We start from the raw sequence: 22,512 nt of genomic DNA, 5'->3' as shown, positions 1-22,512 counted from the left end.
GCCGCCCGGAGGAGCGGGGAGAGCAGAGGGAGGAGGAGCGAGGAGGGAGGAGGGAGGAGGGAGGGAAGGGGCGGGGGTGCGGGCGGGGCGGTCCCCGCGCCGGGGGCGGGCGGGAGGCGCAGCGCGGGGGGTCTGGGGGGCACGGAGCGGGGTGATACCGACTGGGGGTCTCGGCTGACAGAGCACCCCTCGGGGTGGCCCGCCTGGGCAGGGGGCAGTGTGGACCCCGCTTGCCGGTGCTACAGACCCCCCAGCATGCCTGGGGTACCGGGGTGCCCTGCTCCCCTGAGCACACCCAAGTACCGGGGTGCCCTGCTCCCCTGAGCACACCCAAGTACCGGGGTACCCTGCTCCCCCGAGCACGCCTGGGTGCCACCCTGCACCCCCCAAGGAGGGCTCCCAGGTCGCCGGGGTGCCGCTCACCCCACGACACCGCGGGGTCCCAGCACCCACCGCAGGGTTTGCGTGGCACGTGCGGGGTCCCGGCTCTGCATCCCGGTGGCTTTTCCTGCGGACAGAGCCCTCGCTGTGGCTGCCGCTGGCGCCATGGGGCGGCTTCCCGGTGGAGCCCCGTCTGCGTTTGCAGTTTCCTCCGCACAGATCCCGGCTGGATGTGTGTTGACATGGAAAGCGGGATGGGGTTTGCGGGGCAGCCTGTGGCATCCTGGCCCTGGGGGACGTGTAGGGAGCCGTGGGGCTCTGGACGGTCTTCAGCCCCTCTCTGGCCCCGGCTGGAGACCACACAAAAGCAGGGTTAGTGAGGGGATAAGTGGTTGAATTGGGAAGCGTTTCAGAGCAGTTTGCTGCATTCATGTGGTTAAAGCCTGCAATTTCCCTTTCTGTGTGCCACTGGCCTTCCTCCCTGTGCCCCCGCCCCACCAGGACACCCCAGGACACGCTGGGCACCCAGGTGTCCCGGGCTGGGGACAGAGTCCAGTGGCATCTCTGCCCCTGAGAGGTGATGACTGCCAAGGGCAAGCACAGCCCTGCTGCAGGTGAGGTTGGAGGGGTTGTACCCCACATAGAAATGCACAGGTATGTGATATATGTGTATGTATACAATATAAACACACACATACACACACGTGTGTGTCCGCAGGGCCAGGGCAAGGCAGCCTGTGCTGAGCAGCCCTTATCTCACACCCCAGCTCATGGGTGGGCCTGGAAGGGGCATCATGTTCTAAGTGAGGGGCCCCCAACCCCATGTGCATCCCACAAATGAGCAGCTCCCTCTGTCCCTGCTGCTCCACTCGCCTCCAAAGGGACACGCTGGACACACACACGCACACACACATGCACACACATGTGCACACTCACGAGGAGCCCTACAAGGTTGTTTAGGATCCCACCTAGTGTCTGGGCAGCAAAAAGGCAAGGACAGACCAGGGTAAGAACCTAAACCTGCCCTGATAGAAACAAGCAGTGTATGACAGCACTGTAAGGGCTGACAGGATGCTGGGGACGTGCTCAGCTGAGCCAGAGCCACTGGAGTCTGTGCTTGGTGTTGGCACAGGACTCTCAGCACATTCTCTCCGGGGTGAGCTGCCGTGGAAGTCGCTCCTGGCTTGTGGAATGGCCTCGCTCGGGACTGGCAGGAAGCAGCCGGCTCCCAGTGGTCTTAAAATAGCTGAGCATTATGGGCACACCCTTGTTTTTGAGGGCAAAACCTGAGAAGGGAGTGCTGCCATCGAAGAAACAGAAGAGGTAACTCCCTCCCTCCCAAATCCTGCCTGTTGTGCTGAAGGAGAGCACCCAGCCCGGCGAGTCCCCGGCTCCAGAGCACTGCCTGGCTGGGGCTGCTGCCTGCAGGATGTGGTTTGCAATGGGGTCTCTGCAATGGATATTTTTTCTTCTGCAGGTTTGACTAATCACCTTTTAGCCTTGCATTAGCTCTCCATGTCTGAGATGCTGCACACCAAGGAGTTTCATCATTTAATTTGACAGCACATGAAACCACCTTTGTGTGCCTGCTGCCTGCCAGCTCTGTTTAGTGGTCCCAGCTTCTGTATCTGCCAGGCCATGGGCAATCATGCTCCACCCCTCAGGGCAGCAAAAACTTCCATTACATTCCTGTTTTTAATTCCCTGGATTGTGTTCATCGTGTGGCTGTGAAGGGCTGGGGGTTCTGCAATCTCCCCTTGCAAACACCTTTGGGGAAAAGGGGATTTCCCCCTCTGAGTGGCCCCAGCACCTTCCCCCATCACAGTTCCGAATCACGGGATGCCATCCCCCATATCCTGCAGGATTCATGGAGCAGCTGCATCCTCCCACCAGGAACAGGCTAACAGCCAGGTGACCTCTGGCTTAAGGACAGCCCCTGGCCATGCTCAAGGGCTGGGGACCAAAATCCAGGGCAAGAGCACTCTGAGGCCACCCCACAGACAAGTGTGGGAGTCCCTGCAGCCCAGTATCCCTCTGACACCAATGTCTGGGAATGGACACGTCTCTCTCCTGCCCTGGGGACCATTCATTGAGAGAAGGTGCCCGATCCTCATCCAAGCAAGGGGTGCTTGGCATCTTGCAACCCCTGGGAGAGGTGCTCCACTCCAGGTTATTTATTCATTCCTGCCTGCTCCGCATTGCCTGGGGTGGGTGAACGTGACATCAGCTCGTGAGCTGAGAAAACCACCATCAGGGAAGAGCTTCCCTGGTGCTGCAGGCAGCAGGATCTGGAAAACCAGCAGGGAAGGCGGTGCGGAGTCCCCTCCTGGCCGGGCTGGTGTTGGCAGACGCAGAGCAGTGTTTTGCCGGGGATGGAAAGCAGACCCGCCTGGGGCTGTGGAGCTGCTGCGGATGCTGGCGCGGAGCCCGCCCCGTGCACGCTCTCCGAGGAGCTGCTGGGCAAAGCTGTGCCCGCAGGCAGGGCTGCCTCCCCCCACACCCTCCTGCCCCTCACAGGCCCTGCAAGATCCCTCTGGATTACAACTGGCACCTGATGGGAAACCCACTGCAGCTCCAGGTTTCCTGTCTCCGCTCCCTCACGTTGCATGGGGAGCACAGGCTTTTTTAATATCCCGAATTCACCTGGTTTCAATTTCCAACCCTGGAATCCTGTAAGACTTCAAGGGGGATGGGGCTGCATCCTGCAGGGTTTGCAGCCTACCCCTGGCTGTCAGAGCCTGTCCATGGGCTCACAATGCACAAGATCCAGTTTCAACCTACATTTTGCCCCCTCCTCTGGCCACATCACCACTGCCTCAGCTTCCCTGGCTGCCAGACACAAGCCTTGTCGTGGGGCAGGAAAGCAGGACTGGGGCAGGCGAGGACGGGCATTGCAGTGCTGGGATAAAAAACGGGATGTGGCATGTCCGTGGCCATTTCCCTGTTTGCACAGTGAGTCAATGGGGTCTGGGAATTGTCCATGGAAAGTGTGGGGTGTGTGGTCCTCACCCTGCTGTGCCACAGGCAAAACCACAGATTAAACCCTCCTGGGGTCCCTGCCCGGGACAGAGCCAGCAGGGGATGAGTGCCTGTGCTCCCGGTGTCCGCAGGGAGCCGGGCACATTTCCAAGGGCCGCTTTTGCACCAACACACTTTTCCTTGCTGACAGGGAGAGGCACAGCATGCTCCAGCCTGGGACATCAGGCTGGCCTCACACCTCCAGGCCCGGCCAGGGCACTCTGCCATGCCCAGGGAGAAAGCGGATCTGCCAGCAGCGACGCCGGGGTGGAAGATCCCTTCTGTGGGAGCACATCCCTGCCCATTCCATTCAACATTTCCCTGCTCAGCGGTGCACGGTATGGGAATTTAATTCGGCCAGGTCTGACTGAGGCTGTATAAATAGAAAGGATATTTTTACAGGCTGCATTGTTCCAGGCACGGGCAGGTCGGGAGCACAATGAGCCCCTTTCCCTCTCCGCTGGCATTTTCTCGGCTGCACCTTGGAAAGGCCCCAGAGAGTAAACGGCGCTGCTGCCAAACGCGAGTTTGAGCAGCCACAACAAAGCGCCTCAAAGATCGCAGCGGGCAGCAGGAAGCCCGGCTCGGGGCTGGCTGCCCAGAGGCTCCTCAGCTGGCTCAGCCACACTCGGGGCTTTGGGAGCCCACCCCCAGCACTGGGGTCACAGGGAGGTCCTTGTGGAGGAGCCAGGGATCTGCTCCAGGATCCTAAAGGACACCAGGCCTGGGCTGCTCTCAATGCCAAGGAGATGGAATCATCCCTCAGCCTCACTGTCCATGTCCTTGCCCAGCCTCTTGCCCTTCCCAGCCACGTGCCTCACTGAGGATCTGGCTACAGGACCACACAACCGACCACCGAGCCCCCGTGACACCACACAGGCAGCAGTGAGAGCTACCTGAGAAACAAGGGCAGCTTTGGCAGCTGTGGAAAGCATCATCCCTTCCCAGAGCCACAGCCAGGTGATGCCTTTCAGATCCCTGGCATCATAAACCCACACTGTTCTCAACAAAACCCTGATGAAGACACAACTCCTGGGTCACTGCCAACCCACCTGGCCCTTGCCCTGGCCTCAGCATCCTCTGCTGCACAAGGTGCCCAGCCCATCACCTCCTCCAGCACAGCAGCCACGGGGACCTCACAGCCCAGGGCTGGAGGTGAAAGAACACACAGACACCAACACTCAGTTAAGTTGTAGGAATTTATTTTAAATAACCTACAGTTGATTAAAAGGGAATTCATGATAAAAATAGAAGATACTTGTTGAGGAAAGGCTGCAGGAAATGGTCTTGCACACACACTAAGCTAACAATGCCTCTAAGACTAATGATTATAGCAAAAAAAGGTTTCACATTAAAATTCTGCCTTTTTAAATTTTTTAAAATTTTTTTACACAATTACAAAAGAAAAAAATAAAAGCCCTAAAATCTTGATTATTTTCCTTTTTGGACCAATGCTCATTTCCCTCGAAATTCATTGACCTGTGAAACTTCTTTTTACACAATAAAATCTTTCAAGTAAAAGAGGGGAGTGGGGCTTAGAAAAAAAGGGGGGAAAAAGGTAAAACAGTCTGACAAACCTAAAAAGTAGATAATTCTGGAAGTGTACAGAGCATGTTCAGAACAAAGGGTGATGGGAATGTCATTTGTTTCCAATTTCACTTGTCCTCAAATTCCACACACATCTCCCCATCACACGGCCCCCTCCCCCCACCCACTCCCCAAATCTACACGATCTTTAAGATCAAGAAAGAAAGAAAACTGTTTAAATATTTTAAAATAATTAAAAGAAATAAAAATTCACATTTAAAAAAAGGAACACTCAAGTCAGGAGGCCGATTTCCCATCACAATTTGCTCTGAACAAATGCAGTGGATATTTGTAATCCATGTTCCAATGCCACGACTGTTTCAAGTGACAAATTGAAAAAGATCTGGGTATTTCCATGACTATAGTGACAGCTGTAACAGGTGCGTTGGGTTCCTTAAATTTTGTTTATTTGTTAAAGTCTGAAATGGGGCGGGAGGGGGAGGGGAAGGGCAGGGGTTAAGGAGTCCATTTTCTATTAAAATATAGAAGTTATTGCAAAACCCTAACTGTAAAAACGCACCAATATAATTGGATTTTGTATACAGTAGCTAAAGATTCCCACGCTCTCAGTGTGATGGTGAATTTGCCTGGCGGAAGGTTGACAAATCCCCCATCCACTTGCCCTGCCTCAAGAGAAAAACCACACAAACCAGACAGCTAGAATTTGGATCTCTGAAACATTTTTAAATAAGTTGTCCATAGGACAACTGGCTCAGCTCCTTTAGGATATTTCCAGGTTATGCTTTCTGCAAGATGTTGGCTGTGTTATCTGATGCTCACTTGCCCCTTTCCTCCCCCTTCCCCAGCATCCAAGGACAAGTAAGGCTCACAGTTTATCAATCTCCCTAAAAACCAGGCTACTCCCTTTTCCCATAAAATTCAGCTCAATAAAAACAGGTTAAAACTCATAGTCTTCCTCTGCCATGTCGATAGCCCAGGCAAATTTCTCTCGTTGGGTTTTGTTATAAATCTTCTCTATAGGAATTCCCCACTTCTTACACCTGCAGGAGAGGAGATGCTGTCAGAGCTGGAGATGGAAGGGAAGGCCAGAGACACTGCCCTTGGCCACAGCCCTCCCCTGCCACGTGAGGGACACGACAGAGGTGAAGGGGTGGAGGGGATCACCCCAGCACAGCCCAGGCAGGTGCTTACCAAGCAACAGAGATCCTGGGGTCCAGATAGTTGAGTTTGGAGGTGCCCAAAGCAATCTGCTTGTTCTCCTCCCTATCTGTAGCCTGAACCTCCAGCTTCATCAGTTGCTCCTCAATCCTCTGCACTGCTTTCTTCTTGCTCTCCACCGACCTGGGGTGGGAAAGAACAAATCATTGAGTTCCTAATGCCCTGCCAGCCAGCACTGTGGGAACCCAAAGGGACTCTGCTCAAGGTAAGCAATGCCACCAGCCACACGGGGCAGCCGTGTCAGCACAGATGGTGACACAAAACACTCAGCACATGCAATTAAGAACTGACATTTTCGAAGAGGTAGAGCAGGAATCTTAAGCAGCAGTTTTGTTTTAAAAGGTTGGAAGCAACAGCCTGAACTGTTCTGATGCTACACCCACTCCCAAAGCAGCCCATCTATCCCTCAGGAACAGTCACGCTGTGATCCTGCTTTCAGAGCTCCCATAACTCAGCACCCCTGGGGCTGCTCTGCAGAGCCCACACGGAGCCCGAGCACATCGGCTGCTCCGTGGGCTTCCCACGGGGAGAGCGGGACTCGGGGAGGTGCCTGTGCATTAACTGTGTAACTCCTGGCTCCCCAGCCAGGCAGCAGCACTGCACAGGGGTCACTGGGCAGCTCTGGGGTGGGTGAGCTCTCTGAGGGTCAGTTCAGAGGGCTGGGCACGAGTGACCACGGCAGGACCTGCAGTGTCAGACCAGCCCCTGGGTGGCCATTTCTTCATGCACAGAAGAAAGAGGGGAAAAGATGGCCTTCCCAAATCACAGGCCAGGAAAATGGATGCAGGGAGAAGGACCCCTTCTGGGAGCATTGCAAAGCCCGGGAACACCAGCCTTACTTTTTAGATTTCTCATCCCTCCGGACCTTGGCATCAGCTTTGGCGCTTTTCAGTTCCCTCCTGGCATCAGCTAATTGCTCCTTCTTGGCATCAATCTAGGAGAGGCAAAACCAGACAGCAGCACTGTGAACAAGCTGCTGACAGCTGTGGCAGACACCCCTGGGCAGCATGACCAGGGAGTGAGTTTGTGACTGTGTTCAGAATGCACCAGGAGTCAGACCCAGCCCTGCAGAACAGCGAGGCCGTTGGCCCTTCACTGCTGCACAGCCCAGTGTGGGGAGAGATCCCCCAGGGCCCCACTCACTGCCCAAGACAAGGTGGTGCTGGGAGCTTTCTAACACAGCTACAACCAAGCAGGCAAAGGAATTGGCTTGGTCTGGCCTGGCCAACAGCCCCTCCAGGCAGCTTGTCTGCCTTCACTGTATCCTGCCAGTACCTCTCATGGAAACACAGAAGGACGATCCCTGTTCCCTCAGCAGGAATCAGCCCCAAATCCTACACACTGAAAGGTGTTAAGGCTTCAGGCAGTTCTTCCCCAGTAAGTTTAGGATTCAGGGAGATTTAGCATTTTGCAGCCCCTGTTCAACCATTCCCCAAGCTCTGGGATCTAGGGGGGAGGCAGCCAGGTTAGGTGTTATGGAAGCAGGGGACACTGCAGTGCCAAACCAGAACTCCTTATTGTGAAGGTTATTCTAAAGCCAGACCAGGAACAGACCTAACCCCTTTGGACCTCATGGCCTTCACCAGAAACAATCTGCAAAGGAAGAGGTTAAGTCAGAGGGGCATAATGTACTATGTGCACACTGACAGCGGCCTGAGATTCACACAACAGGGGTGGATGCCCACAGCAGGTTCTTTAGTGGACACAGATCAGAGCTAGAGCTGCTGCTTTGGAGTTTCAATGGCAGCAGAACACACAGCTATGGGATGAAGGGCAGAAAAAGGGTCTGGTCTTGTTCTTTACAAATAAAAGACAACTCACACAGTCCCTTCCAGCTCACTGCTCCTCTCCAAGCAGGCCCATCTCTGATGCAGCACTACCCAAATCCTGATAGGGAAAAGCAGGCTCTGCTTCCATTTCACCCCAAGTGAAAGGAATCCTAACTCCCAAGACACAGGACTTGGAGCCCTGCCCCGAGCCCAGAGCTGGGCAGGGGGGAGGTACCTTGCTCTGCAGGTTCATCATGGACTTCTCGAAGGTTTTGGGCGGAGCTCTCTGGTGGTTGCACAGGATGGCCACCGCTCTGTTGGCACGGTTATAGGAGAGGATCTTCGCTGGGATGTTGTCGTCCGCTGGCAAGGACAGCAAAGTGGTGAATGTGGGGGCTCTGCAGGGTGTGCAGCCCCAGCCCCTGCCCCACTGCCTGCAGAACCGACCCGACCCTCCCCTGCCACGGGCCAGGCTCAACATCATGCTCCAATTACATCCCTGGAGCCTGACCACATCCATCCCAGGCCCAAACTCCTTCTGGCAGGTTCTTTATTCATCACCATCGACACCATCTGTCAGCTCAAGAGAGGGGAAGCACAGCCATGCTCAGAGCAGGGGACAGCAGGCCCATACTGCCCAGGACACCACTGGGCTTGACAATCTGCTTTGGTAAGGGACAGGCATAACCTAGCAGGAACACCCTGGTGTGCTCACAAGTCAGCTCTTCCCTGCCCCAGTGACGGGCTGCTCAGCTGCCCCAAAAGACTATGTGGTAGCAGATTTTTGATCAGACCTCAGCTGGGTCCCAGCTGCACTGGGAGAAATGCAATGAGGAAGTGGTGAACAGATATATGACTTGTGGCCCAGGCAAGGAAGCCAGGTCTGTATTGCAGGGTAAGATCTGTTCCGCTCGCAGTTTCAGGGACAAGACTTACGGTTAGTGAGCTCCTTGAGCTGCTGCTGTAGCGTGATGGAGGCGTTGTAAGTACGGAATACCTTGGCTGTCAGTCCCTCCATAAGGTCTTGAAGGTGTTTATTTAAGATACTGGTCTAAAGAAGCAGAAAGGAGATGACAGTCAGCACCAGAACTGACCACAGCCTTTGTAAAATCTCTGGACCCACAGCTCACGACTGGAGCCTGCTGTGCTCAGACCTGACCACAACAGAATAGCCACAACATTACTGAAACCACAGGAAAAGTGAACAAAGAACCAACAAGTATTAGATTGGTAACAAGTACCACAAGTGGCCAAAAAAGATTTCTTTGGTGTGGAAGCCTTGGTTTCCAGTAACTCTAAATGTGCCCGAACCACCACACTGCTCCCAGAGAGCCAAGTGTGCAGATGGGGATGGCATCTGAAAATCTGTCACCTCACACATTCATCATCTCTGAACCCTGAAAAACCTCCCCAGGTCAGAGCCAGGCTCGCCAGGACCAAGGCCCATTGCTTTGGGAACCTGTGGGCACAGTGGACAATAGAGACACCAGACTGAGACAGTCTCTCACTGCTTTTAGGCTGCTCTGGAAGAAAACTTCCACTGAACCCACTGCTGGAACAGAGCAGCTGTTACTGCCTGGGGCAGAGCAAGCCTGTTCAATGTGCTCCAACCCCCTCCCCATGAACTGTGTGCTTACATTGAGGCGGTCAAAGAGGTCGTCCTCAGGCTGCTTGTTCTCCATGAACAGCTGAAGATTCTTAAACACCTGCAGGAAAAGAAAACCAGGAACTTCAGGCACACACAGCAGACAGTGCTGGGCAGCAGTAAGATGTATGGAAGCAATACTGCCAGGGAGCCAGTCAAACTGTTTTCAGGGCACAGTGATGATCTTGGATGTTAGTTCCCAGCAGGCAAACCCCACCTCTCAGTGCAATGCTTGTGTCACAGGTTCCTCCCCAGCACAGGAGTCCTGAGCATTCAATGCCCTTATCCTCCTCCTTTAGATCAAAACTGCAGGAGACCTGACTCTGCTCTGGCTGAGCTGCCTAACAGAGAGAGAGACCCCCAGAGAAAGAAAAGCTACTGCCCTTTCCTTACTCTCCATCTTTACTCCAGCCAAAGAGACCCCATGGCTATTTCCCATGGAGTCCAGCTATCAGAAACCAACCCTTCTCATTGCTGCATTGTCTCACAGTTTCATCCCAAACAAGTCTCACTGGGGTAGGGAGAATAATCAAAGCATCTTCAGTTATAAAACAGACCACAAATCCCAGCTCTGCATGCTCCAAATCCCCAGCTTCTCAACAACACACGTTCTTCTACAGACACCCAATATACAAAGATTTCTAGTTCCACAATAATCAATTCCCCATTGTAAGCACTGAGGAGACATCGAGAGATGCCAACACCAATAAATTTAAACAGCAAAAATTGTTTTTCCTTTAAACAAGGAAGTAAGAATTCCAGCACGTTAATTTCTAGAGGAGCCATAGTTTGATTTTTTTCAGTTGTTTTGCTCCTCAAGAGCCCAACACTTACTGCTGACTGTTGTTAAAATTACCACAGCATTTCACATGGGGCACCTAATACATTGTGCTCACTGCAGAGCTGTGGGCCAGATGCAGAGCTGTTACACCCACAAAAATAAAAGTCTTTTTGGATAGTTATCTCCAGGTTCACACTGCTGGATGGGGATTTATTCTGGAATGAGGCCAAGCTCACAGCAAATATGAAATTGGTGGATGACAAAGAGATGAAAGAAGGGACATGGTATAAGAAGTAAGTCCTGGCTGGTAGATATCCAGGTTCAGAGGCCAGAGGTACCAGTACACCCACTCCATAGGCTCTGGAGCACCCAAGATCAAGACCTACCTCCCTGAGGGCTCAGCTCCAACATGAACCCAACCACTGAGACAGAGAAATGTGTATCATCGAGGCCCAAGGCAAACTGCTGCTCTAAGAGTGCTGGCACATGGTATTTCAGAACCTGTTATGCTGTTATTACATTATACATTATATATATATTATATGTATTTCATATTATATGGGCCTACAACTCTACCATCTCCAGGTGACAAAACTAACTCTGCTGACCAGAATGGGACCCAAGAAACTCTTCTAACAGGGCTGGCACGGTCATGTTATGCCAACTCTTTACACTGAGACCAGAAGGAAGAGCAGTAAGATGTTCAAACATCTTGGCTGCTGGGCTATGTCACCTTCCACAGCCCTGACAATACAGAGGTGGAACACTAATGGACTTATTGTCTGGCTGGGTATCTGACCAGGGACAAAGCAACCTGTTACTGGCATCAAAACTGTGCTGGCCCCACTTGTGTGCAGCTGAGGCTGTGGAGGTGCTTGTGGAGGTGCCTCACCCTCTTCTCCACAGGGACTTTGTTGTAGTATCGGATGGAGTCTTTTCCGAGGAAGTCGAACTCAACCACGTATTCCTGCCCATCCAGCTCCGGGTGCAGCTTGATGTGTTCTACTCTCAAAGAGCAGCAGCCCACGGTGTCAGCTGTCTCTCCTTCTTCTTTTTCATTACCAGCTCTCAGGGCAAGCTACATTGATGTCAAGACAAAAGAGGTTAAGGAACTCAAACCATCCCCAGAACACAGATGCTGCAAACTTTCAGACTCTGGCCTAGAATCAGCAGTGTCCAGAGGAGAAGATCTCCTTTCTTAAAGAGTTCAAGCCAAGATGTTTTACCAGCTTTTGCTCATTAAGGAATTCAAACTGTGAGACAGTTCTGACTAATGGAAATTCGTTTCAGAAAATATGGTATTTTTTAAAAATCAAATTGACTTCCATGTGAACTCTGCTTGAGACAAATCATACAGTTCAGTTCTTCATCTTCTGTGAGCTTACTTATTCACTGCACACTAAATATACTTCAAATAGCATAAAGGTTATGTAAATTATCTCGAGGCTACACTTGGTTGTGTAAAAACATGTATTTTAACAGGACTGGCTAAAGCCATTTCTAATTTTTGGAAAAAAAAATCTTCAGTGTTCATATGAAACCACAAGTATTCACATCAGAGCTCCCTGGTTTACATCAAACCATTTTGAACAAAACCTGTTAATTTAGTTGGTCAAGACACCATATGCTACCAGGGAACAGCTCTCTGGGAACTGGTTGTATGTTGCTTTAAATGCATCAACACAACTGCAGTTTTCTTTACGCTGTGGTGAAAAACTCAGCATAATTACAAACCCTCACAACTGCAACCTCCTACTAAAGAGGTGACAAACCAGCAGAAATTCCCAGCAGGAAAACTGAAACAGCTGGAGACAAAGGGCCCACACAAACTTCCCAGTAATCCAACTGGGCGATTCTGGAACCGGGCCGTGAATTTGGCCTGAACTAAACAATGCTGCCTGAAATAGCCCCGTTCAGCACAATGGGTTATTGCTCTGGATTCCAGGTACTGGGAAGGAAAAGGAGATGGGAGCCTGCCCTCCAGGAAGTCTCAGGATACCTTAGTAACTGGGCTCAATCCTGCCTTGGAGACAAGCACACAGCAATCCCAAGTAGCCTGGGCAGGACAGGGAAGGCCGGGCTGTGCTGGGGAGCAGCCTCACCTTGTCAATGAAGTACAGTGCCACCGCCCGCTGCCGCACTTTCATCTCTTTGGATTTCCAGTCTTCTCGGTACTGATTTCGGATTTTATCTACACACTTCTTCAACCTCCGGGCTGTCTCGTACTTCTGCCAGTCCTTCTCACCCTGCAGGGAGCGTTGGAGCAGAGTCAGCTCGGGAGAGCAGGCAAAGCACCAGTCCCAGTCTGCACCTCCAGGCTCTGCAAGCCCGGGTGTGCAAACGGTCTCACTGCACAGAGCAGGGAGCTGGTGCTGCTGAGCAGCTCAGCTTCACACTGTGCTGCCACACAGCTGTAGGTCATTCAGACTGCCATGATATTAAATGCTTCCACGGAAGCAACTGCAGACACACAAAAGATATGTCTTCCCTGCCTCTCAACATATAAATGGTTTCCTCTGCTTTGTTCAGATGACACTTATGTTCTTTCAGCTGTGTAATTAAACACCCATAGAAGGTAAAAGCAACATCAACAGTTCAGCATCGTTATTATATATTCAAGCCATGGCAAAAAGAGGGCAGGAATTCACAAGGAACAGAGATTCTTCCCCCTCCTCCCCCCACCCCCTACTTGTAGGACAAACTCTTTGTTTCCAATTCAGGAAAAAATCTCTTGAAAAAGAGTTGATGAGAACAGCTGAAATCCTTGCTTTTATGGACTTGTTATTTGTTATGGGCTGGTTATTTGCTCTCACAGCAGGTTTTGTTTTCCTTCAGTCAGGAGCTCCTTACCAGCCTTCTCAGCCAGGAGCCTGGCCAGGTTTTTAATTTTACAACCAACCAATTAACAATCCATGGTTATAACTTCACTACATGAACAGGCAGGGGAAGTTAAGGCCAAAAGTAGGTAAAATATCCACCAGAGCAAGTCTGTTCTTGGATAAATTTCTTCCTTTTAGGTTTACACTGGTTAAAGCATTCCTTCTAGGAATGACACAATGATGCTTTGCAAGAGACATTTTCCAGATTTCACCTGCTCTGTTGGGCAGTAACTGTATTTCTCTTTGTGAGAAGGAACAGAAGCACAGAAGCTTTCCTTATGTATTTCCATCACTGTAGGATGACACAGCAAGGCAGCTTTACCTCCTATCTCTCTCCTAACCCAGAGCCACATTTGCTTCTTGGAGACATGACCGAGAAGATTGTTTTGGCTTTTTATTTTTAACTAGATCTTTACCTTAATTCTTGAGCTAGGGTTCAACATGATGTATTTGATAGAGCCTTGGATGTTCTCAGTCCATGACACCAGCCAGGTAACCTTGTTATCATGCCGGACCTCCTTCCATTTGTGTCCTGGTGGAGGGGCAGGGATCTTGGAATCCCTACACAGAATTAGAAAACAGAAAATAAAAACTTTTTAAAGCAACTCCCACCAGCATCAAAACAGAAAAAGAATAGCATCACACAAAGAAAGTGCAGGGAAAGAAACTGAGGCAACGTAAGTACATATTTCCACCACCAGGAAACCAAGTGAATCAAAATGAACAATCAAAGATCAGGAATGTAACTGCTACCAACATGTACCTGCTGAAGAATTATACTAGAGGTGGGACCCACTTTGCTAGGACCAGCTTTGATTTGTGCACACATCGTGTGGACACTTATCAGGACTAGAGACTGAAGAGAAGCCCACCAAACCTTAGCCTCCAACATCAAGGAAGACAAAGTAGGACAACCTATCTAGAAGAAAATTAATTTCTGGAAATACTAGCAGGAAAGACAGCTTAAGCAGATGTAGGCTGTGGGCGTGAGGAAGAAAATATGTTGACAAAGTTCTACGTGAAACCCATGATTGCCTTGCTCAGTCTTTGCTCGTATCACTCCGTTTCTTATCCATATAAGAACAAATAAGCAGCATCCCTATTTCTGCCTGCTTGTCTATCAACCTACATAGGGTTTTAAACATAAGCTCTCCTATCTAGGAAGCAAAGCTGAGGTGTGAAGCCCCCAGTGCCCACTTGCTGCAGTTGATGATGATGTCCTCTGGCATGATGCGTCTCTTCAACATGCCCATCTTGGGGTGGTTCCCACGACCTCGGAAGAGACCTGGGGGTTCGATCTTGAAGTTGGCAATCCTCTCCTTGTGGTTGTCCATCACACAGTAACCATATTCCTTCAGTAGCCGCTCGTTCTCCTCTTTGATTTTCTGGAACAAGCCAAAAGCAAAGGTAAGGCACACACAGCACCACACGCACTTTTAAATGCCAGAACTTAAAGGATTTCTACAGTTGCACCGCAGTAATGGTGGAGACCCGACCCAAAACCAGATCCCCATCATGGCAAGTGTACCAGACTGGCCACAGAGCAGCAGATTGGCCAGAAAAGCATTAATAAAATGCCAGCAATACAAACAAATGGAAAAAGAGAAAGAACATGTGAAAACTCACTGAAAACTCGTATTTAAGGGAAACAGATGAGAGCTGGTGAAGGCAACTAGAATTCTGCCACAACAGAGGCATGCACCTCTACCCACATAGCACAGCTACAGGGGCAGTCCCAGCACAGTACTGTTGCTTTATATTCTGTATGGAGCATTTGGCATCCACCAGACTTCACATCTTGCTGTTTATGTATAAAAACTGTGTGTATAAAAGACTTCTGTGTTTGAACTGTGCATCGGAAAGCAGGCAAAGGAATGTCTCCAGGCTGCTGCATGTCAAGCCTGTGTCAGCAAATGGTCTCATAAGCAGAACACAGTCTCCTAAGAAAGAATGTGCTGAGATTTCACTGCATACTTCTGTGCCTGAACTCTAATTATACAGAAGGAAAAATAAAAACATTACAGCTCAAAATAAAACATCTGACCCATAGACAGCACTGCTGCGCCAGCTAAGAAACCAACAGAAAAAGCCACTTCTGCTTCATTGTAAGAGGGCTAACCCACATTTCTCAAATGGAAAAAGCAGTAAGACATGGGTTCTCTATTCTGGTGGAACCCCTCCAACCCCAAAGGCCATAATTCCAAGCTACCAGGGCTCTCATTCAAAGGAAAATTACTAGAGTGTCGCAAAAGATAATAATTCTCTCCCTACCAGCCACTATAGCCATGCTACTGGATAACAAAGTTCATTTGTTATTAAAAAAACCCAGCATTAACTGATGTTTAAGATTTCTTCTCTCATTTTATTCACTACTGGCATTACTGCATTTCTTCCACCATCCTTATCTATCCTTAACTGAGTATCCACTGCTCATTATTGTCCAGGGACCAATGAACCCACGGAGGCAGCAGCTCTGCTTCTCATTATTTACTTAAGCAGTTACTTAACTTTACTTAAGCAGTTACTTACTTAACTTTATTTACCTAAGCAGGATCAGCCCTATCAGTATATCATTTCAAATCAGGATGAGGATTCAGCTGTAAACACAGTGCTCTGCTCCACCTGAGGTGCACAGCACAGACTCCTACAGTTAACACAAAAGCAATAATCTGAAAGCAAGTGAGAACACTGATGTATGAAAGCAAGGCAGGCAGAGGAATGATTACACCAAGATGTTTACAAGCCAGCTAAGGATCACGAAGTCTCCTAGAATTCCCTCTGGTACCTGTTTCTCCTCCTTGGACATCTGTTTCCTAGCTTCTGTCTGAGCTTTGAAATACTGGCTCATGTGGGTGAAATCACACTTGCTGAGGCTGGTGATAGTGCTCTTCTCTTCAGAGGTCATTTCCTTGCAGAAAGAAAGCAGTGCTGTAAGTTTTCATACACAGTGAGTTCTGCACAGCTCACCCTGCCCCAGGCAGCTCAAACAGGACCAGCAGACAGGTTCTCACAGTAACCCCCAGAGAACCCCCAAATTCTTGCACAGGCTCACTCCAGCTGAGGTCAAAGAGGAAAGGGCAAGAAGCAGAGCCTATGGAGTCTCTGGAAGTGCTGGGCAATGCTGGACCATTTTCCAAATCTCTCTTACATCCAGCAGGCTGGGACTGCTGAGGGAGAAAAATCCAGAAACCCAGCCAGGAAAATGGCATCAAACTGATCCACAGGTTTGCTCTTATGGCAGATGACTGAGCTGAAGTCCTGAGTTTTAGGTCTTTGGAAGGTGTTTCCTTCTAATATTAAGCTGGCTCTTCCACAAGGCACATAACAGCCAGATCAGCTACCCCCCATCATGCTACAACAGACATATTTGGTTGGGAAAGCTGACCTTGTTGGTTTAGGAAGGTATTTATGATAGGTGAAACTACAGGATAAACAGGAAACTTCACAGCTAAGATCTGAAGCAGCTTTTAGTTGCCTCAAGACAACTTTTGTGTGCATGGAACAGCAGCCCCTTTTCACTGCCCAGTGCTGAGGAGACACTGGCCATGCCCACAGCCACTGCAGCCAGGAACATGCATACCTTCCTCCAGTCCTTGAAAAAGTTTTTCCTGAAGATCTCCTTTGTAGTGTACTCATGATCAAGCATTTTTGCAAAGAATGTGGCAACTTCTTCTGCTTTGGTACTCAGCTTCATGACTTTACCTACAAAGAAAGGTTTTCTTTTTAAAGAAAATGGTAAACAGGAATCAAAGCCAGAAAGAGGCCACAGTAACTAACTTAAAGGATTATATTTTTACCACGGAGAAGTTTTTCTTAAAAATGTTACATAATACAGCAAATTGAATGGATGAAGGAAACAGAAGATCACAACTGCATGACTTTCATCACAAACATTTTGAAAAAAGTTTCCTCTGGAATCTAAACATTAAAAAAAGCAACAGCAGTCTGATGTGAGACAGGTCTGAGGCACAGGGCAGGAAAGGGAAAAGGCCTTGCTGCAGGAAACCCTCCACTGAGCCACCCCCATGCTGGGTACACTCCTGGGGAGGCACTGCTGTTTGAAGTCAAACAGGCAAGGGGATTTTATTAAATCTCCTGTTCCAGCACTCAGACATATGGGAAATACAGTCCCTGTATTCCTCTTCAACCCACGGAGAGTCTCTGCCTTGGAACACCCCTTCCAGCCTTCAGCTATTTCTAGGCAGGAAGAGCCCTTCCTATGGATCCACTACAAACAGGCTGGAAAGCAATGCCAAATATTGAACTCTCCTCCATGGCAGGGAAACGTCTCAGGATGCTGCTAATTGTTCCCTCAGCTGTGGGAATGCACTCCTGCATCTCCACATCAGGCTCAAAGAGCCAGTCATTTTTAAGAAAGCCTGAGCTGTCGGGGAATGGAGGGGTCACATTCCAGCTCCTCTGCACGACTGCAGCACAAAATGAAACTGCTGCAAGGGAAGAGCAAAACACAGGGGAAAAGAGGCTGCTGCAACATCCAGGCTGTGGCTCCGACATCCAACGTTCCCACTGAGCATCTTTTTGTCCAGATTTCATTCCTGATGAAACATGGGGTGCCAGGGATCCCTGTGAAGGGTTTTGCATGCAGCTCACATCTCCAGCTAGTTGCAAGAAATATTCAAAGTTCCAATGGGCTGGCAGGCAGTCAATACCTGGGGATTTTTTAACAACCGTTTTACTGCATAAAAGTGAGCACAAGAAAATGTTCAGTCTATGCTCCTGGAAAAAAACCACCACGCTTTTGATTTACTACATATTTTCAAGAGTTGCATCATCTCCAAAATTAAAGCATGGGAGTCAGCTAGAAAGCCTTAAGATCTATAAACCCTCGTAAAACAGGACTTAGCAAAAGGTCCTCCCAATGATCTGAGAATATTCCACAATTAAATTAAACCAACAGTAACTCTGCCAATTTTTAAGCTGTAACCTAAAATACCACATTTGTTTGCTTATAACAGGAAATGGGGGAAGGGACAGACAGCAAGGGAAGCTGTTTTTCCAGGCTGAAATTTTAGCTTGAAAGAGGCTATCGAGTTAGTAACATGTTATGGGGCTAAAATGAATGGTATTTTTCCCAAATAGCTGAAGGCTCAGTCACCTTTATCTAATCACTTCAGAATATATTTCACTGGACTCAATTGCCTCCTTTTTACAAAGGTTTGAAAAGACTCTCAGTGACACAGCTGGACATTTGAAGGAAAAAGGGATTTATTCCAGAGGCATGAATATTTAAAAAACTGCAAACCAGAGAGCAATCAGGGGTCATAACGAGCAGGAGAGACCAAATGGCCATGACTGAAATGCAACTGCCACCACCTATACTCTTGTCTTGCCCCATCTACAGAAAAATACGCAAGTTTGAGCCACCTCTGGGCTACGAGCTTGTTAACTCACAGTACTAAAAAAAGATGGCTTTAGCATTTCAAGCTCCTTCCCCTTATCACAGGCACTAACAACAGCCCCAGCAGTCCTTATGAGACAAAAACAGGCAGTGTCTCCCAGGCCAGGGACAGATTCCTCCAGTGTGAGCCCACAGCCACAGCCTCATTATTGGGCTCCACAAATCATCCTGGGATCATCCTGAAATTAGACAATGCCTTGTGAGCACAGACAGCAGCTCTCAGCAGCTGCTCTGCAAATCTAACTTCTGATTTCTCGCCTAGTTTCTCAAGGAAGACTTATGTGATGTCTTTATTTTCCAGACATCCCCTGCCCACTCCACGACCGTTGAGCTTATTGATGAATTTCTGCGATGACAAGAGGCAGAGGTTCCAAAAATCCCTGCAGAGGTTCCACGAAATAGATGGCTGGAGAGACGAGGAGCTTATTGCTGCCTGCACCAAGGGAGAGCTACAGTGCAATCTGCCCCTCCCCTTCTCTAGACAGCAGGAGAGATCATGCATTTTTCAACAGAGCAGAACAATTTCCATCTTCTTGTTAAGTTCTTATCAAACCCCAAGAAAGAAGTGTGCAGACTTCCTTGATCGCTGTGCTACTTGCTTGGAGCTGGTCTTTAATAGGCTGCAGTATGTTTATCTCCCTACAATGATGTCACCTATTCCTCTGTATTTAAAAACACTGTGTCACCTCACATGAAAACAGCACGTTGCTCCTGGAAGAGTTCCATGTGCAGATGTCCCCTTCACCAAAAATTACATTTTCATCCATTTAAATACCTCCCACTTAATTCAATCCTGGGTTAATTTGATCCTTCATTTAACATGATCACAGGACTAAAAGGAAACACACGGGTCATCAAGTCCAGGCTCCAGCAGGCATCACATCATATAATCCCTTCCACATGAGCCTCTAACAACCAGTCAGCCCAGGATATTAGAATCCCACATCAATTAGTTCTACCACACGCAGTGGTCAGAGAGTGGGACCATGACTTACACCAGAGGGCTGTGTCCTTGAGGCCAGGGTCATCCCATTCACTCCTACAAGATCCTAATCATCTGTATCAAAATTCAATTGTCTTCTATTCTGCTCATGTCACCAAACGATCATGAATTTCATCACAGATGATGGAAGCTGCAATTCTTAAGGTTAAAGAAAACAGAGCAAGCCTAAAGGTGAGCAGTGATGAGGCAGCTACAATTACATACTCCACTGGTCAGACACTGCTGCTCTGAGGCATCAGACACTCACTCTGGAGAGTAACCTGAGAGATTCACCACCACAAGGGAGTGAGAACAAGTTCATCCCTGTGTCACCTCGGTGAGCAGAATTCAGCAGGCTCACTTTACTTCCACAGACTGTTCCTGTACTTTGCTGCTGAGGAGCTGCTTTTAAGCAAACCACTAAAACAAAACCACCTCCTCAGCACTCCAGTCCCCCGAAGAATGCCACGATACCCTGAGATGTTTATTTCTCTTCCTAGCAAGTGGAAACACAGATTAACTCACCATCATAATAAAACTTGACATTTTCAGGCAGAGGTTCATATGGTGGAGCAAATACAGGACCTTTGTGCTCTAGGAACTTCCATTTAATGCCTTCAGGGTAGCGCTCTTCTTCCCACCTTCAAGAGAGAAATATGAACCAATACAATTTTAAGCTCCTAATCTTCATTTTATTACTGTGTGGGTATGAGAGTATGCTAAAGAAAATCAGCAGGCAATCAGTGCTTTGCCAGGTACAGGCAAGAACAAATACTCAATGCAATGTCACTATTTAATTCCTTTTTTTTTTCCCCTCCCATTTTTTTTCAAAAAGAACAATCATGTCCATGAACAGAACACCTTGGGTCACAGGTTATCTGATGACACCATATTCCTCACCTCCCACTTGCTCCTCTTCTTGCAAAATCACAGAGCTGAAAATGCTTAGATCTTAAGAAAATGAAGAATTTGGCCCTGTAAAGCAGCTGGGATCGTGCCAAATTAGAGTCAGCTGTGATCTAACATCAGGTCCAGGATGCCTGCTCAGCAAAGTCAAACAATTGTGGTATATTGTGCAGCTGCTTTCAGATGTGGACAATATGCCATTAAGGGCAGAGATAAAGAAACAGATGTTCATTTATGACCTAAATGAGAACAAAGCTGCTTGGACAAGAAAGACTAAAACCTGCTCTGATATTTTAAATTCACTCCAATTCTCTGGGTAAGAAAAGCACACTTGAAGAAGAACAGAGCAGCACAGAAAACTGCACGTTTGCCTTAAAGGACCCCTATAAAAACACTTTGCAAATGATACTTTTGGTATCATAACACAGCAAGGTGGGCACCACCAATCCCACATTCCAGCTGGACAGGGTCAGCAATTCACCTGCAGAGAAAAGGGTCCCACCAGTATGGTCCCTCTGGCTCCCGGTTCCCTGTGCCTGAGCCACTGCCTCCACACTCCTCCCCTCCCTGCTCCTTCCACGATTACCTCAACATTACTGCCACATGCTGCTGGCATAGGATTCCCTGCTGGGAAAGGCTATTTCACCTTAGTGATCAATCAACTGGAAGACCATTAACCTGTCACAGCTTTCAGTCTCTGAATTGCCCAGACAACTTTGTTGAGCAGCCATGACAATAATAAAAAAAAAAAAAAAGAGTTTAAAGCTTCCATCTAATGTCAGCCCTATGGAGCAGCAGCCCCATTTCAGGTGCCACAGCAGAAGAGGAAGGATGTGCATGTACCACCTGCCTCTCAGGAGCTGTGATGCACAAATACAGATTGCTTCATCCCTACCGAGATAAAAGTCACTGCACAGAAGATAAACACTGCACGGGGACAAGAGTTTCTGCCAGAAGACACTCAAAATGCTTCTCTGGTGTCTGTACATCAGTAATTTAGGAACAGCATTGTGTGGCACACAGCAGTGGGTTACAGTTAGAAAGGTACCGTCTTTGACCACAGCACTGGACATGATGTTTTCTGATGAGAAGCACAGAAACATCTTTAACAGCAAAGTGCCCCATCCCAGCTCTCAGCACTGAACTGCATGTCAGACTTCACTCCCCGGCTGGAAAGAAGGCCTGAGTAAACTATGTTGATATAACAAACCGATATTGACACAGATTCCAAATATTTACATTCCTAATGATTGTTGTGTTTGGGTTTTTTATGTTATTATTTTTATTAATTAGAAGCTACAAATCCAAATGTTTTGTCAAACAAAGACTTAGGTTCTCCCACTCAGCAGCTCCTTTCAGCAAAATAAATCTAAAGCATCCACCTCTCTTCCCAGTCAGCATAAGTTTATTCTCTCTGACAATGAGTAATTTTATTCCAGTAAGAACAGAGTAAGGGGATCATTCACAGTAGTTACTACTTCTCAGGTCAGGTTTGTCATTCTTGCTTTTTAAAATTTATTCCTCTGGTACTTACTTGATGAGAAATTCTGTACCTCTATCCCTTCCTGTTCTTTTATGAAGGACATGTGTAAATGGAGTACTAGAAAGGCAGCAGTTTAAACAGACAGCTGAAGCACACTGTGCCTTTTGGGAAGTCTACAAATGAGGTGGTTTCTAAGCCCCAAACTCCCAAAAAGTGTGCCACAAAAAGACCACAAACCATTGCCATTCCCAACGTCACCTCCCTAAACCTCATATATAAGCATTAAGACAAAAGGTAAAAGTGAGCCTCTGGAGTTCAGCCAATTTTTCATCCTCATTTAGTATCAAACAGAAAAAGTGTAACAGCACCACTGCCCTTGTCAGCTTCTGGTTCTAAAGCAACATTCCACAAATGATTTTGTGGGAGCAAGAAGAATGCTGCTTATTAAGAAAGCTGCCTTACTGCTGAATTCAGCAACAACTG

At 48.6% G+C, this 22,512-nt stretch overlaps 1 protein-coding gene across 1 annotated transcript in view; it reads right to left on the bottom strand.

Annotated features, from left to right (window-relative positions):
• Window positions 1-4,584: 4,584 nt before the first annotated feature.
• The window catches only part of TOP1 (DNA topoisomerase I), a 65,483-nt gene continuing 47,555 nt past the window's right edge, over window positions 4,585-22,512 (bottom strand). Inside the window, exons 9-21 of the mRNA XM_064673612.1 lie at window positions 20,166-20,281; window positions 16,820-16,941; window positions 16,025-16,147; window positions 14,437-14,624; window positions 13,656-13,800; window positions 12,463-12,606; window positions 11,253-11,438; window positions 9,572-9,640; window positions 8,871-8,985; window positions 8,170-8,297; window positions 7,005-7,099; window positions 6,139-6,288; window positions 4,585-5,987 (exon numbers count right to left, since the gene is read on the bottom strand). Of these exons, the coding sequence (XP_064529682.1) occupies window positions 5,885-5,987; window positions 6,139-6,288; window positions 7,005-7,099; window positions 8,170-8,297; window positions 8,871-8,985; window positions 9,572-9,640; window positions 11,253-11,438; window positions 12,463-12,606; window positions 13,656-13,800; window positions 14,437-14,624; window positions 16,025-16,147; window positions 16,820-16,941; window positions 20,166-20,281 (1,684 nt within the window). The 3' untranslated portion in view covers window positions 4,585-5,884. The remainder of the gene's footprint in view (window positions 5,988-6,138; window positions 6,289-7,004; window positions 7,100-8,169; window positions 8,298-8,870; window positions 8,986-9,571; window positions 9,641-11,252; window positions 11,439-12,462; window positions 12,607-13,655; window positions 13,801-14,436; window positions 14,625-16,024; window positions 16,148-16,819; window positions 16,942-20,165; window positions 20,282-22,512) is intronic.

This window comes from Pseudopipra pipra, chromosome 17 (assembly GCF_036250125.1).
Source record: "Pseudopipra pipra isolate bDixPip1 chromosome 17, bDixPip1.hap1, whole genome shotgun sequence".
In the NCBI taxonomy this organism is placed as follows: Eukaryota; Metazoa; Chordata; class Aves; order Passeriformes; family Pipridae; genus Pseudopipra; species Pseudopipra pipra.
Note: the sequence above shows the minus strand (reverse complement) of the source record. Positions and strands in the feature narration are given on the sequence as shown.